Source organism: Nothobranchius furzeri, chromosome 7, assembly GCF_043380555.1.
Source record: "Nothobranchius furzeri strain GRZ-AD chromosome 7, NfurGRZ-RIMD1, whole genome shotgun sequence".
Lineage (NCBI taxonomy): Eukaryota > Metazoa > Chordata > Actinopteri > Cyprinodontiformes > Nothobranchiidae > Nothobranchius > Nothobranchius furzeri.
In genome coordinates, this window is record NC_091747.1 from 41224403 (window position 1) to 41239951 (window position 15549).

General features: G+C 42.2%; 3 protein-coding genes across 7 annotated transcripts; 1 reads left to right on the plus strand and 2 right to left on the minus strand.

The window, feature by feature from the left end:
- Positions 1-80: 80 nt before the first annotated feature.
- On the minus strand, positions 81-5508 carry rbbp8 (retinoblastoma binding protein 8). Of its 3 annotated transcripts, none has more exons than XM_015954925.3 (19): positions 5418-5508; positions 5043-5162; positions 4914-4956; positions 4734-4829; positions 3916-4007; positions 3676-3748; positions 2620-2798; positions 2416-2511; positions 2164-2234; positions 2012-2079; positions 1679-1928; positions 1446-1605; positions 1270-1358; positions 1071-1188; positions 841-975; positions 731-755; positions 576-663; positions 360-501; positions 81-291 (listed from the first exon to the last, which is right to left on the minus strand). In XM_015954925.3, exons 2-19 carry the CDS (start codon positions 5140-5142, stop codon positions 194-196), a joined length of 1923 nt encoding a protein of 640 aa, XP_015810411.3. In that variant the 5' UTR covers positions 5143-5162; positions 5418-5508; the 3' UTR covers positions 81-193. The 3 variants fall into 3 exon arrangements, with proteins under 3 accessions (XP_015810411.3, XP_015810410.3, XP_054607279.2); XM_015954924.3 differs by having other exon boundaries at positions 2620-2801; XM_054751304.2 differs by having other exon boundaries at positions 2620-2801; positions 5360-5431.
- A 1340-nt stretch (positions 5509-6848) lies between these two features.
- On the minus strand, positions 6849-10412 carry fam168b (family with sequence similarity 168 member B). 3 transcript variants are annotated; one of them, XM_015954928.3, is made up of 7 exons: positions 10279-10412; positions 8996-9087; positions 8831-8914; positions 7757-7899; positions 7346-7544; positions 7138-7261; positions 6849-7066 (listed from the first exon to the last, which is right to left on the minus strand). In XM_015954928.3, the coding sequence occupies exons 2-6, from the start codon at positions 9063-9065 to the stop codon at positions 7149-7151; spliced, it is 609 nt and encodes a 202-aa protein (XP_015810414.1). In that variant the 5' UTR covers positions 9066-9087; positions 10279-10412; the 3' UTR covers positions 6849-7066; positions 7138-7148. The 3 variants fall into 3 exon arrangements, with proteins under 3 accessions (XP_015810414.1, XP_015810415.1, XP_015810416.1); XM_015954929.3 differs by having other exon boundaries at positions 8996-9084; positions 10279-10397; XM_015954930.3 differs by lacking the exon at positions 10279-10412 and adding an exon at positions 9965-10073.
- Positions 10413-11264: 852 nt separating this feature from the next.
- Positions 11265-15374, plus strand: fbxo45 (F-box protein 45). The gene is made up of 3 exons (XM_015954931.3): positions 11265-11735; positions 14520-14876; positions 14956-15374. The coding sequence occupies exons 1-3, from the start codon at positions 11409-11411 to the stop codon at positions 15139-15141; spliced, it is 870 nt and encodes a 289-aa protein (XP_015810417.1). The 5' UTR covers positions 11265-11408; the 3' UTR covers positions 15142-15374.
- Positions 15375-15549: the final 175 nt, after the last annotated feature.

The following is a 15549-nucleotide window of genomic DNA, read 5'->3' on the forward strand; positions in this document are numbered from 1 at the left end:
AAGTTTAAGACTTTTTAAGGACCCGCGGATACCCTGTATATAAAACCTAGGAGATGATGAAGACAGGTTCTTGGTCAGCATCAGGTTTTTATAAGTTATTTTTATTAGACAGTGTCAATGTTTGAACTCTGCAAGAGTTCAGGGTTTTATAGAGATTTAAGGGAATAATTAGAACTAATCGGTGAGGGATGTTTCAGGTCTGCTGCTGCCGTTGCTTTGGAGAGAATAAAACATTAAACGGTTGTCGTCTCCGTGAACGAGCCTGGGGGTTCGTCTCTTCCTTGATGTAACCTGTAACACAGAATATTATAAAGCTCTAGTAAAACCACCATTAGACGAAACAAGAAGCGTTCCATTACCTCGCTCCACACACGTCTGTGTCGATGGAAATCCCACTTCCCAGAAGTTTTCAGGAGTACACGGAGGAATGTGCAGATATCGGTGTCTGGAGCAGGCAGACAGCTTTTTCTGTTTCTCCTCCTCTGGCAGATGAGCGTAGTACTAAAAGGAAGCCACAACCGTGTCAACAGCACCCAGGAATAAACACGCACCGGCTTCAGGCTCTACACACTCACAACGTCACATTCTTTACAGGTGGTGCCCTTCAGTTTTCTTCTCTCGTCCTTCTTGCGGATTACTGCCACGTGTTTAAATGTTGGCCGTCTAAAGCAGAGAAAACCGTGAGACGGGTGACGATCGGATAAACGAGGTGCAGAGTGATGGTCCTTACCCAGATCTGGATCGAGGATCTTCGTCTAAATGAAAGGAAACCAATCAGGAGATGAAGGTCAAACTCAGAATATCAGTGAAATAATGTAGGTGTTCAAAATCAATCTCTACCATGCGGTTCCTCCTCTTCATCTTGCCCTTCATCCTCTTCATCAGGCCTGCTCCGGTCTAACTGGGACTTATACTCCCCATAAGCTGTTGTGTCAAACATCATATCCAAACTGTCGTTTGCCTTCTGGCCGAGTCCTGAGAAGCGAACAGACCAGACCACCATCTTGTGTTAACGGATTATAATCCAACACCTGACTGTGGTTATTTAAAGACTTGACGGTTATTTTCACCAGACTTCGTGTCTCCTCTGCTCGGACCGTCTCCTCCTCGCCGCTGCAGCATGCTGTGGCTGACCCAAGTGCAGTCCGTGTCTGCCAGGTCTCTGTGATGCCGCTGTTCTTCTATTTCCTAAAACACAAAAGCTTTTAAGCCAATAAAACAACCCAAACATCTACACATAAAAAAAGCCAAACGACCCAGAGGCTGCACCTCGTCTCTCCTCTGCTCGCTGTTGTACACGGACAGAGCCAGTGCAGGATCGATGCTCCACGCCGGCTCCACTGTGAGCTGCTCGTCGACTGAGAACCCAGACAAGTCGAGTTTAAGGAGTGAAGAGTTTGAAATCCAACAGGATGAGATAAGGACCGTAAATGATAGGATTTCACCATCTTTTGGTTGTTTGTGTGAAGCATCCTGATCCTGCAGAGGCGTTTTTTTCTTCCCATCGGTTTCTGACTTAGATTTACTCGGCGGCTTCTTGAAATCAGAACTGAAACCAGGAGCTCTAGCTTTCTGACTGGTCCCAATGTGTTCTGCTGACTGGCCCTGGAAAATAAAACACTTATAAAAACCTGCTTTAAATCATGGCTTAACAGATGAGCTCCCTGTTTGGTCATGCCTTATTAACTGGTGGCTCACAAACAGAAGTCGCTGTTTGGTTGACGTCTCTGGGATGCTCATGTTTGCCCCCTCCCTGGATTCCTGCTTCGCAGAGTCTCTGTGAAACACTTTCGTCCTTTTTGTGTTTTGAGCTGCAGACCGAGCCTTCTTCTAAAAAGCGTTTGACAGGAGGGAGGACAGACAGGGACCTCTCCGTGGTGGAGTCTGGACTGTGGGTCAGTGTGGACACAGAGGAGCGCTCGTAGGGCCTTAAACAGGAGAAACAAACCAGCAGGGAGGAGTTTTTTAGCGCATAGTCAGATAAATGCAGGCCGGCTGCAGTTGGTCTTACTTTAAATGAGCATTGTGCTTCCAGGAACTTCTAGAGGCACGTTGATGATCTGGAGCCGTCTCCTTTACCTGGGAGCAAAATGTTTTAAACATAAAAATGTCATTATTGTACGATTATGTATCAGTGATTGGTTCCTAAACTATTTTACTTACAATGAGATTGTTAGCAAGTTCAAAGCCACAGGTATCTGGGATAGCTTCCAGCACACCTTCATTCACATCATCTGGAAAGAGACAGACACCAGACAGGTCAACTTCTGTCTGATAATAGAACTAAACCAGGAGAAGTGGACATAAATAGATTGTTTCTGATCTAAAGGAATATAAATAAAGTTATATTAAATGTAAAAAAAAAAAAAAGATTATTCTTGTTTTGATTAACTTGTATTAGAAAAGACATCTTACTGGATGTCTGGGGTGCATCCAGTTCACAAGTGTTGGGCACCAGCACTTCTGTTTTCCTGGGATTCCTTCCATCTCTAGCAGCTTTTTTGTTTTGCTCTTAAAAATAAAAACCAAACCGTTCACAACAGCGGAAATACACAGAGGAAGGTGAGGTGAGGTTTAAAATAAGCAGCAGGTGATAAAAGGTGTTTTTAAATAACTGACCGTAGAAGAGCAAGTTGTCGCGCTGCCGCGGAGACATCTCTGCATATCGGAAGTGTTTCACTTTATCACCATGTTTCCGTTTCTTCAGCTTGTTTGGGACAGGAAGTGAGCTTGGCAGGACTGGTGAGTCTGGGATGAATCCTTCCTCCTGCTCCGGGCTTCCTACCTCTGAAGTAGGGCTGCTTGATTAGGAAAATAATCATCATCACAATTATTTTGGTGGAATCTGAAATCGTTACCGACTGAGTTGGGAAACACTAAAGTGCAGCAGCTTACTGGTCATTCAAACTGATGAAGGGATAAATTATGAGACAAAAAACATTTCCTCTGAACTGCTTTAATGCTCATCACCACAGCCTTACGTCTGCTCTAGAATAAAACCCACGGACACACCAGCTAATTAAACTTAATCTACCTGAACAATCAGCCACATAAAAAAACAGGCAGCACTAGTATAAACAAGCCTGGAGGCCCAAACAAGGAGTATGTGAATATAAAATGGAACAGCCGAGCCTGGAATAGAACCGTGTAGAAAAACATAACCTCTCACCAGAGAGGCATACGCGAGGCTTATGAAGACTCATGTGCTGCAGGTGTGTTTTGCCCTCATTCTGCCATCTTATGTTGCTCTAACCTTTTAAGACCTTTGAGTAAAATGTGACAAAACAATTTTAATAGTGTTATGTTTTTATTACATTATTTTTGTAATTGGAGTTAACTAAAATACAAACTGAATTATTTATATACTTGTTTGCTCTCCACACCCTCTACAGAGCTAAACCAGGAACTGAAACGTCACTGCTGATGCAGAACAAGTCTCTGAGGCAAAGCTCCTCAGTGGAACACGGCACTTATTATAGTCAGCTTTCAAATTTAGAAGAGTTCATTTTTGTAAACCAGAAGTGAAACCTCTCCAGGAGAAACAGTGTCTATCTGAAAAGTTTTACGCAACACTGGCTGCAAAAAAAAAAAAAAGAAACTAAAATGTTAACATTTGTAATAATTTTGAAACAACAACAACCCAAAAATCTAATCAGACTTTTAAGAAGAACTTACTGAGCTGATTTTAACTGTTGCAGTTCATTCAACAGCTTTCTGTTTTCTTCCTCCAGTCTGTTTCTCTCATTTTCTGAAGGAAGACAAACCGTAAACACAATTCTCACAAAGCATGATTGTGCCCAAAAACATCTTAGCTTGTGCTGCCCTGGTCTGTGTGAAACACTCACATAAAAACAACTCTTTACTCTTTAACACCAAATAATCTAGAGCTCAGATTAATCACCGGAACAAACTCACTTAGTTTTGTGACAATATGAAGGTTCTGCTCCTGGTTGGATTTCAGCTTCTCCTCAAAAACAGCACACTGATCACGCTCTGCTGCTCGGAGTCTGGGGACAGTAAACGCCAAAACACTAATGATACACACACAGTTACTTATAATAAAGTACACAAAGATGCATGATTATAACTGGACGCTATAACAGAAGATTACAAATCAGCAGGTTCTGGGATTTTCTAGGGAATGTTCAAATATGTTTATGTTTATTTATTTAGCAGACGCTTTTATCCAAAGCGACTTACAATTTATAACCTACAGGGCATGTTGTGATCTGTGGGGGAAACTGGAGTACGCGGAGGAAACCCACGCATGCATGGGGAGAACACGCAACTCCACGCAGAAAGGCCGCAGCCGAGTTTCGAACCTGCGACCTTCGTGCTGCGAGGCAACAGTGCTAACCACTGCGCCGCCATGCAGCCCATAGTCCAATAGCTGATGGGAAGAAACTGATCTTGTGCCATGAGGTAATGGTTCTGGTGGACTGTTGTCTGTGATTACAGGGCAGCACATGAAAAGGTTATTTTCAGGGTATGAGGAGTCAAGGTGAATCTCTAGTGTGCCTCAAGTCCCTGGAGACCCACAGATCCTGGAGAGAGGCCAGATTGAAGCTGGTAATCTCTACAATACCTCTGCCACACATTTCTGGAAAATTCTTATTTTTCTAGTTTGCTTGGTTTGTAAATGATTCACTTGAGACAAATCCATACCAGTCCCAAGTACAATTAATGTTGTCAACATGATGATGATGACCCAAGTGTGTGTTTGAGTCATTTACCTTTCCTCCAGAAGACCGATCGTGTCCTGCAGAGTTTTATTTTGCTCCTTAAGCTGTTGGTTGCGATTATAGAACACCTCCAGCTTCTGTGCATCTCTGTATAATTAAAACAACTTAATGAAACAAAACAATAAAGTGAGGGAAAGCGTGCCCTACTAGTGAACAAAAGCTGATACTCACAAGCAGCGGTCCTTTTTTAACTTGCTTACTTTTGCCTCCAGTTCTACAAACAGTCACAATCACAAATAGTGTTGGCATGTGCGAAAACCACTAAAACACGCATCAACACGATTAGATTAGTTCAGTTACCTTGAACTGTGCTTTGATGACACTCTCCAAGCTGTTTCCATAGAACTTCAAACAGATCAGCATGTCTGACTGTCCCACTGCTGTCTCCCGGACTGCTCATCCTCCATAGATGATAACAGGCTAGACCGGAAATATCTTCATTAGAGGTGGAATTTACAACATTCAACAGCTGATAAGCTACAACACACAACATATAACTAGTTATTCACACTAAAACACAAACAACGTCCTGTGGCATCACACAGCTGTTACGTTGTCGCTAAAACTAAACAATGTTACGTAAACATACGTAACGCACAAAGAACACAAATACGTACACTAAATGCTTCAAAGAAAGTCTTAAAAGCAGACAAACTGATACATTTGAAAACCTACATAGTAATGCTGTTGTCGAAGATCAAAATTTGCGCGCCGAAATGCATGATGGGAATCCTTCTTCTTTTGACGTCATTCTCGTGTATGTGCGACTCTGTCGCCCCCTGCTGTTCAAGCCGAGTAAATGTACCCATTAAACGTGGAGGTACCAAGCCCCCACAATATTAATGTCGATGGGAGGTACTTATGCAATTTGCTGTAACATAAAACAGGTGGTTTTTTTATTCTTATTTCTGCTTTTATTTTTTAGAGTACAAAACATAACCCAAAATCACAAAATAACATTTACAAAACAGATTATTTAATTGAGGTGACTGAGGCAACATAGAGAAGCATGTCTGAAACAGTGATATTGGTGGGTTAGCTTTGAGGTAAGACAGCGAGCGATGTCAAAGGTTAAGAGACTTTAATTGTATTGACTTAGTGCCTTCATTAAGTAGTGCTATTCACAATTGAGTTTAATCATTCCAGTTCCTAATATATCAACATTTAGCAGTGATTTAATGATGTAGTGTATCAGATACACAAATACAAACTGACTAGTGACATCACGGTCTAAGACGCTAAGCATGTAGCACTGTATGGCACCATTTTGATGGTTTCTATCTTAAGACATTTCCTAATACATAAACAACACTGTTGTTGCTCATTCATTCTCATTAAAGCAGGTGCAAACAAATTTAAATATCGTTTTCTGCTTGTTACCATAACACTTCTGGCCAAAAATAAAACAATGGTTCCAACATTTATCTCAACCAAACTGAAGCTGCTTCGGACTATCAGGAGAAACAACTAAAAAACAAAAACACTCTTAATAATGCGACCAGAAATTAAACAGACTGATTTAAACTAAAACGCAGAATGGTTGTTGGTCGGAGACGCGAGCATAAAGCTCCGTCTTTTTCCTGAAATATAAAAAAGGTAAGACACAATGCAAACACTGCATCACTTAAAAAACAATAACAGTTATCTAAATGCAAAGCAAGGGAAAAGTTGAGTTTGACCTGCTCTTCGACATGCAGGTTTATTTTTGCATGAACAAACTTTTCTTCTTTCACATTGATGTCATGGTCACTGATGATTCAGCATTATAGATTATTACTCTTTTGTTCCTTTGGACGTGCGCCTTTTGTTGACTTTGCATCTGTCACAGCAGGTAGATCAAGCTAGCGTTAGTGCGAGTGTGTGTGTTTACATAAACACACATGCAGTCATCATCATTTACATATTTCCCCAGAATAACATAACAAATGACATTTCAAAACTATAAAACTAAAACAAAACTCCCTTTACATTTCAGAGTTTAAGCTATAAAACCTGCATGACAGTCCACAGAAGGTGTGCCTGGAGGCTTTGCAGCTGGGATGTGAGATACGCAGCAGGCTGTAGAGGTGCTGATGCTGGCAGGGAGGAGGAGGAGGAAGAGGAGGGGTGAAGATGGCGCCGAATGCAGCCGTACGTCGTTAAAGGAGGTTATGGGGATGGGCTGATTCTTCACCCTCTCCCTGTCCAAATGGGCCACATTCTATGTAGTTGAGTTTTAGATTCACATTATGCTGGAAGAAGACTAAACTGGTAGCATACGCTGCCTGGGCAGGTCGTCACCAAGAACACTGGAGCAGAGTGTAAATGCATATCTACCTTCAGACCTGCAGGGACAAAAGGGGATCAATGGAAGGATTCCATCTAAATGTTAAAAATCTAAATGATCCACACTCACACTTAGTGTCTTCACCACTGTGGGGGCACGTAGCTGTAGCTGGGGGTGCCGGGGGCCCGATATGTGGGCATCGTGACTTGATGCGGGGCCACAGGTGCCGGTGAGGGACTTGTCAACAAAGTTCCTGTGAGGCAGATTTGATAGTTTCGAGTTAAATTCTAACTTATTAGTTCTGAATATGCAGAAGTAAAAAGTCGCTGCAGCTCACCAGCGGACATAGCCATGGTTGTGCCGGCGACCATCCCCATGGCGACGCCGTTGGCGCGGCCAGGAGCGATGGACGGGGCGTACATGGCTGCAGGCATTCCATTGGGCTGGACCACCGTCGTGTGGTGGATGACATGAGGTGGTGCAGCGTACAGCGGCTGCGTGTAATAGGTGCCTTGTTGTTGGGAAGGTATTAACGCCTGAATCAGACAAACATGGTGACTCGTTTAGCTAAAATCGCTAACGACACATGTTGAAAAATAAAGGCATCATAGGTGATAGATGATTTTTTTTTGTTACATTGAGATCAGTGGTTCAGGAGATGTTTTGCAAACACACACAAACAGACAGAGGCAAAAATATTCTAGTCTACTTTTCACATGAATACCAAAGTCCGCACGAACTCACTGACCTGTGCATAAGGGCTCTGTTGGGGGTAGGTGCTCCTGACAGGGTAGACAGCAGCAGGATAGGGGCTTGGTGAGGAAGAGTATGGTGGCACAGTCCCAGTGTTGGGAGAGCAGGACATTTTAAAAGGAGTTCCAGGAGCGTAGCCTGAAATGAGCCAGCACCTCTTGTAATAATTTATAGCAGCAAGACAAGTTAGTTTCTCAACGGAGCAATGGTGATGTAACCCAGCAGAAAAGTGCAACGCTGAGCACAAACTCCCCCAAAAGAAGTGCTACATCTAGTTTTGTATTATTTTACAATGAATGAACAATTGTACTGATCTTTACAGGCTGAAGCTGTTTAAAAATGGCAACCTGTAGTAGTAAATGTGCTACAACTAGCCATTAGCTCATCAGTCCTATAGGATGTAAGCTAGCTATGCTAGGAGTGGCCAGTTCCAGTCCATGAAAATGTGTGTCTGCAAGCTCCAACGCACCTGGACAGTAATTAACAGACCTCTGTAGAAATCAACACTATAAGAAGGCGATTAAATTATTTAATTCTTGTGTGCTAAATCAGGAAACAAAACTTTAGCAGGATGGAAGCTCTTTGGGTTTGGGGTTGATGAGTAAACACTTTAAAATACAAAAATAATGATTTACAACTTTTACACAAAAACACAAATAGTGACCACAATAACTCTGAGACAAACTGCCATGGTGACTTATCAATATACGTAAACTAATCCAAGATTATAGCAGCCAATACATTCACTCCTGTGTATTCATCATTATAACATTAAATTGTGGTAATACATGACTTACGAATATGTTTAAATTTGTATTTAATTTGTTCAGTTTAGGACCTGAATGAGTTCAGAGAGAATTTTTGAGCAGAAAATCTAAATTTATGCAATTTCTATACATTTTAAATGTATTTTCTTTTTACAAAATTCAAGAACTCAAATCAACTTATGGATGTAGTCTAAAATATGTTTTTTGTGTTTTGTTTTTACAAAAAAGTGATATAAATTTAAGTATTTAAGTTACACATTTGTTATGTATTTATTATAATTTCTGGTGGGTTTCATTCTTACCGCTGGGAAAGGCAGGGTTAGCTCCTGCATAGACACCTGGACTGTATGATGGGGCAGCAGCTGCATAGCCAACAGGGAATCCAGCTGTTGGGATCAAATAGAGAAGAATTAATCCTTTGAACTCCATGTGTGGCTTTGTCCTCTTGTTTGACCAGATAAAACTACCTGGATAGCCTAAACCCTTCGTGTTGGTAAAGGGGACCCCTGTTGGTGCAGGGCTGTATACAGGATTCATCGTGGCCGTCTGCTCACAGCTGCTGCAATCAAGAAAACAGAGGTTCATTTAAACGTGGTGCAAAATGAACTGAAAATATTTTAGATTTAATCGAAATTCCACAAATCTGCTCCTAAACAACGTTTGCTAGAATGTTTAATATGTTTTATTGCCTTTTTCCTTCCCCAAAGATTGGGGTACAGATCTAGGGATACACTGACTATGACAGGACTTTACTGTTAGGACTTATTAATGTTGAATTGATACAAAAGACAAGTAATCCCTTATGTTGCAAAAGCTACATTGCAACAGAAATATAACTTCTATCATTAGATATGTTCAGGTGGCAACAACTCCAGATGTTTTGAGGCTGAAACAAGTGTTTGCATCCAGCTCAGAGACGTCTCTGTGCTGCCCCTGGCGGTGATGATAAAACACTGCTTTCATTACATCACATTTCAAATAGAAGGATGGAAAACCATGAAAAGGGACACATTTACATTTGATGCTAAAACAGATACATTAATGAGGTTACAAAATGCATAAAAAAGAGGCAAACGACTGTGCACAGTAGTGATGACAGTTAATATTTGTTCTCTTTCTTTCTCATGGCACATTTGAATAATTTAACCTTTAAAAAATAAAACACAATTTTATAAAACACCTAAACCGGCACACTTTCATCATGTGACGACATTTAAACTACTTCTTGCTCTGATTTTAGATAAACATAACTGAGAATAAAAGGTCATAACTAATTAAAACAATAATTTCCTATAAAGGAGAAAATGTGCAATTAACTGACGCTTATCTCTTGTCTCGTGAACCGGTTTATTGTATGTATATCAGCACCATTAGGGTAGCGTTATAACCGGTTAGTAGAGCAGTCGGATCAGAAGATAACCTTCCAGGTGACATACCGAAGCTTCACCACTAGCTAGCTATAGCTCTCGAGGATTCGGAGCCGCAGCAGAAGCTCGGCGGGTCGAGCCTGTCCGGTGTCCGAACATCGGCTCAGATATTCAGTCTAACCGGAACATCAACCAGTGTGGCCGCGCAGAGTCACCGAACCGTCGTCCCTGGACGGCCCACATATGATGGGACAGGCTTGTCAACAGGCCGCTCGGTTCAGGCAACAAGCCAGCCAGCTGTGCTCCGCAGTGACGCCTGTCCCAACATAACATACATCTCACAAGTCTCACTAGTTTAAATACACAGAAAACGTATAGTTCACCGTTTCAATCGCGTGTTTCTTCTCTTCTCTGCGACAGAGACGTTAAATAAAATTAAGCTAGCTGGTGTTTTGTTCCCAGATGCTTTGCTGAACTCTTTTGAGCACCGAGCGTCACTTCCGTGTAGAGTCACGTGATCTCTATAGCGCAACATTTTTCTTTTGCCTTCGTTGAATGCTCGATTTTTGTCTTAAAAAATTTAAAATTGAGCTATTTTTCTCTCAACATTTACAAGATTGGATGCAATTTAAAATCAAATTAAGCTGAAAATAACAAGCCTCATATATTTATTACTTTAAATGTGCTTAAATGTTATAATATTTAGCAATGTTTGTTGTTATAAACTGACAAAATGTTTTCTAAAATATTTTCGCAATGATGTCACGTAGCAGAGCTCCACATCATTTACACACTAGTGAACGTAAGGGTGCACTAAGCTGGTGGGGCTTGCACACCTTTACTGCGACGCACGCCCACATCGGCGTACAAAGTACACCTATCACAACAAAAACACTGCGACTGTTGTATATAGACTGTAAATTAACAAGACGTGTCGTTTTGTGATATTTCATTCCTCTGTGACACATGTATGTTGTCAGCTGCCAATCACATAAAATACTCACATTTATTTGTCAGATTGTCAGAATTTTAAGGCTTTTCCAACATTTAATATAAACTCCTCCGATGGTCTTCGTTTCCAGTCGGGTCATACGCCGGTGACTGGAAGGAGTAGACCCCGTGAGTTCATTATCATGGCTGCTCCGTGGTCCTGACAGGCTTATAAAACAAGTTACTTGAAAAATCCTTTTCTTTTAGTTGAAAATTCCTACATATTTTAGTGTATCATTATTATAAAATATTTGATATAATAAACACGATATACACGTGATGTTGGTCTGCTTTTAGATAAGGCTGTTACTAAAATATGTGTTCTTTAAGGACCTTGACGCATCGTTTCCATTCAGCCATTGAACTGGGAAGACTAGGGTCCACACTGTTTTGGAGTAAGTGCGACTTGTTAGCGCTTTAACGGCGAAAATGATTCGATTTGAAATATTTTAGACCTCGTCCTACGTTGTATAGGGTGAGATTATTTGGTCGGCTGGCATCGTCGGTAAGGAGCAGGGGTTTAATGTCAGCAGCAGCCGCCTTGGGAGGAGGCTCGCCCTGTTTGGGCGCAGCAGCGGCGGCCAGTTGCAGCTCAGCCGGCTCTTCCTATGCTGCCGCAGCCGGTGGAGGCGCGGGAGTGGCCGGGAGGTTACCGGCCCGAGTGCTGGAGCACATTTTCTGCTATCTGGAGCTCTCCGACCTGATGCGGTGTTCACTGGTCTGCTGGCACTGGAATAATATCTTAGCAGACGAGAACAGCGAGGTGTGGCGCAGCCTCTGCAACCGGAGTCTGAGTGATGAAGCACTACGGTCTGATGTCCTCTGCAACCTGCCCACCTACAAGGGGAAAGTAGGTTCACCAGTGATAAGGTCCTTAGGATGGAGAAGGATGTGATTAATGATAACTTCCGGTCAGAAATGTACCTACATTTTGTGTGTGTGTGTGTGTGTGTGTGTGTGTGTGTATACATGTGTATTGGCTTGGCTTGCTTTGTTTCAGAACAAGCACAAACTGTTATTGTTTACTGTTGCATCCTCCCTTCCCACTGAATTAGTTTTTGTCACACTCAAATGTTTCCGTTCAGCCACCATATTTAAGTATCAGATAAAGACAACCAGAAATAATATTACATTGATCTTAAATGATTATTTCCCTTTTTAAAGGGCAAATCTATCCAGAACAACCTGGTTCTATGTAGAAGAAGAAAATAACTTTTCTATAGCGCCTCTTAATAAAAGTCACAAGGCGCTTCACAAAAACAAAAAATGTAAACATATAGAAAATAATTTAGAAAATTATTAAAAATATATTTAAAATGAGCAAAAAAAGATAGACAGTTGTGATTACAAATGTAGAGAAAGAGAGAGAGTGAATAGGAAAGAGGGAAATCAGTGGATCCTGAGGAAGGTGCAATAGGTAGGGAGAGCAGAACAAGAAGAGGGTGATGAAGATCATACAAAAGCCAGCTTGAACAAGTGAGTGTTCAGCTGCTTTTTAAAGGAGACCACCGAGTCCACTGATCTCAGGCTCAGGGGGAGAGAGTTCCAGAGTCTGGGGGCCACAGCAGCAAATGATCTGTCACCTTTGGTCTTTAGCCTGGTGCGCTGCACAACCAGTAGGCTTTGATCACTGGACCTCAGGGACCTGCTGGGGGTGTAGGGACAGAGAAGATCACCAATGTAAGATGGTGCTTGTCCATGTAAGGCCCTATAGACCAGAACCAGGATCTTGAAATGAACCCTGAAGTTGACTGGCAACCAATGAAGCTGGAGGAGAAGCGGGGTGATGTGGGTGTGTTTGGAGGACTTGGTCAGAAGCCGAGCACAGGCATTCTGAACCACCTGTAGACGGTTCAGGGAGGTTCTGCTCAGACACGTGAAAAGAGAGTTACAGTAGTCTAAGAGTGAGGAGATGAAGGTGTGGATAACTGTCTCAAGTTCAGAGCGAGACAGAATGGGACTCAGCTTAGCAATGTTCCTGAGATGGAAGAAGGAAGAGCAAACAAGAGAACTGACATGAGAATCCAGGGTGAGAGCAGGGTCAAAGGTCACACCAAGATTCCTGAAGGAGGGTTTGGTGTGAGAAGCAAGCTGACCAAGAGAGTCTCTGACTTTGGGAACCAGCTTGTCTGGGGCACAGATGAGGATCTCAGTCTTATCTTTATTCAGCTGAAGAAAGCTCCCAGCCATCCAGGTTTTGATAGAGTCTAAGCAGGTGTGGAACAGCTCCAGCTTAGACATCTCATGAGGCTTGAAGGAGATGTACAGTTGGATGTCATCTGCGTAAAGATGGTAGGATATTCCTTTGAAGGAGGTGCTGAAGAGGAAGCAGATAGAGGAGGAAGAGCAGAGGCCCCAGCACAGAACCTTGTGGAACACCATGGGTAAGAGAGGTGGTGGGGGACCTAAACTTGGAGACGGCCACAGAAAAGGAGCGCTCAGAAAGATAAGAGGAGAAGCTGTAGAAAAGTAATTAACCTTTAAACATTTTAGCAGGTTGTAACAACCTACAAAATCTACAATCATCTATTATGATAACTGGTAATGAGCATCATTGTAGAGGAAATCTGTTCTACTCTTCTTTGCTGAATTGTTTTAAACCTAACATGAATGACATGTTTAAGGTCAAAGGTCAGATGTTTTCCTTCAGAATGTTGTGGTAGAGAGCAGAACTCTTGGATCCATCACTTACAGCAAGTGGTCTAGGTCCTAAAGCAGCAAGGCAGCCCCAGACCATAACACTTCCACCACCATGTTTGATTAGGTGTTATTGTTGGTTTTACGTTAGATGTAATGGGACACACACCTTCCAGAATACTCAGCTTTTGTCTCAACAGTCCCCAGAAGTCTTAGAGATCATTAATATGTTATTTTAGGAAATGTGAGATATTTTTTCTCCATCTCTTGTTTATTATTGAATCCTGACCTCTGACCTTAAACCTAACCAGGTGAGCCCTACTGTGCTTTTGACCTAGCTCTGGGTTTTCTTCTTTTAACCCTCCCACTGTCCTATTGGGTGACACCCCTCACCCCTGCCACATGCACCCCAAGGGATAAACCATCAACCCTGCTCAATGGTCAACTTCCCTGGCGGGGTCACCCAGTAGGACAGTGGGAGGGTAAAATATCTGTATAAAAAGGAATGATTTGGTGCTTTTTGAGATCAATTAGCCTAAATCATGTTGCCAGACACTTTCTATTGAGGTGATGTCTTTATTCTACAGGTCTAGTGAAACTGAACTCAGCTTCCCAAACAATCTAGTTAATCCCAGTTAATTCACAATTTAATAAAGGGATTTGATTACCTTCTTACGCAAGGCCAGGTTGATTTGGATATTAGTTCTCCTAATAAATGAAATCATCATTTGAAAACCACTTTTTCTGTTTACTCATTTAATCTTTGTTTGATATTGAAATCTTTCTGTTAATCTGAAACGTTTAAAGTGACAAGAAATCAAAATCAAGAACTTTAAGGGGAAATATTTGTTCGCATCATCGAAGACAATAAAACAAACAAAAATTGTAAAGTTAATAAACAATTTTAAACACTGCTGATGGTATAAGACCATGGAAAGTCCAGTTATGTGTCTCACTTGCCCTTCTATAACAGCTGTGTCTGACTGTCCTCCTGCAGCTCAAGTCTTATCAACATGCCCTGAGTTCTCACGACTGCTCCAGAAATGTTTATGTGAAGAAGAATGGCTTCACTCTGCATCGTAACCCCATCGCTCAGAGTACAGATGGTGCACGAGGCAAAATTGGCTTCACAGAGGGGCGGCATGCTTGGGAGATCTGGTGGGAGGGCCCACTCGGCACCGTGGCAGTGATAGGGATCGCCACAAAGCGGGCAGCGATGCAGTGCCAGGGCTACGTAGCCCTGCTGGGCAGCGATGACCAGAGCTGGGGCTGGAACCTGGTCGATAACAACCTGCTTCATAATGGAGAGGTCAACGGAAACTTCCCCCAGTGCAACAATGCTCCCAAATATCAGGTGTGATGTTTGACTTTTACAGTTCTAGTTCTTTTTAAAATATATCTGTAATCTGATGTGGTATAATCTTCGTCCACAGATCGGGGAAAGAATACGGGTGATTCTAGACATGGATGACAAGACTCTAGCTTTTGAGAGAGGCTTTGAGTTTCTTGGAGTAGCATTTCGTGGACTGCCTAAGGTCTGCCTGTTCCCTGCTGTCTCTGCGGTGTACGGCAACACGGAAGTCACCATGGTTTATCTGGGAAAGCCTCTGGATGGTTAGGGGCAGACTGGCCTGTGCCCTCAAACACATAAGCTCCTGAGAAGCCTCCTTTTGCAGCAGGACCGCTGACTCCTCTGCCTACTTGAACAGTTTATGGTTGAGGAGGTCAGAAGGTTCTTCAAACTTCATTATGACATGGAAAGAAGTGTTTCTCCAGCAGCTGAACATAAGCTCACAGCAGTGGAAACAAGCAGGAAAAGCTTTGGATGTCATGAACTTGTTATCGCCGTGGAAACGTCCACTTTTACAGTTTGCTGCTCGACCCATTTGTGGACACTTCAGTTTGTTTTATAAAATTAAAACCGTGCTAAATGATGACCTGAGACTTTATGTCTGCTTGAATGAGGCCAAAACTTCTAAACTGTGGCAAAATCCAACTTTGAGTGTTATCAAAAGTTGTTTGGTGTA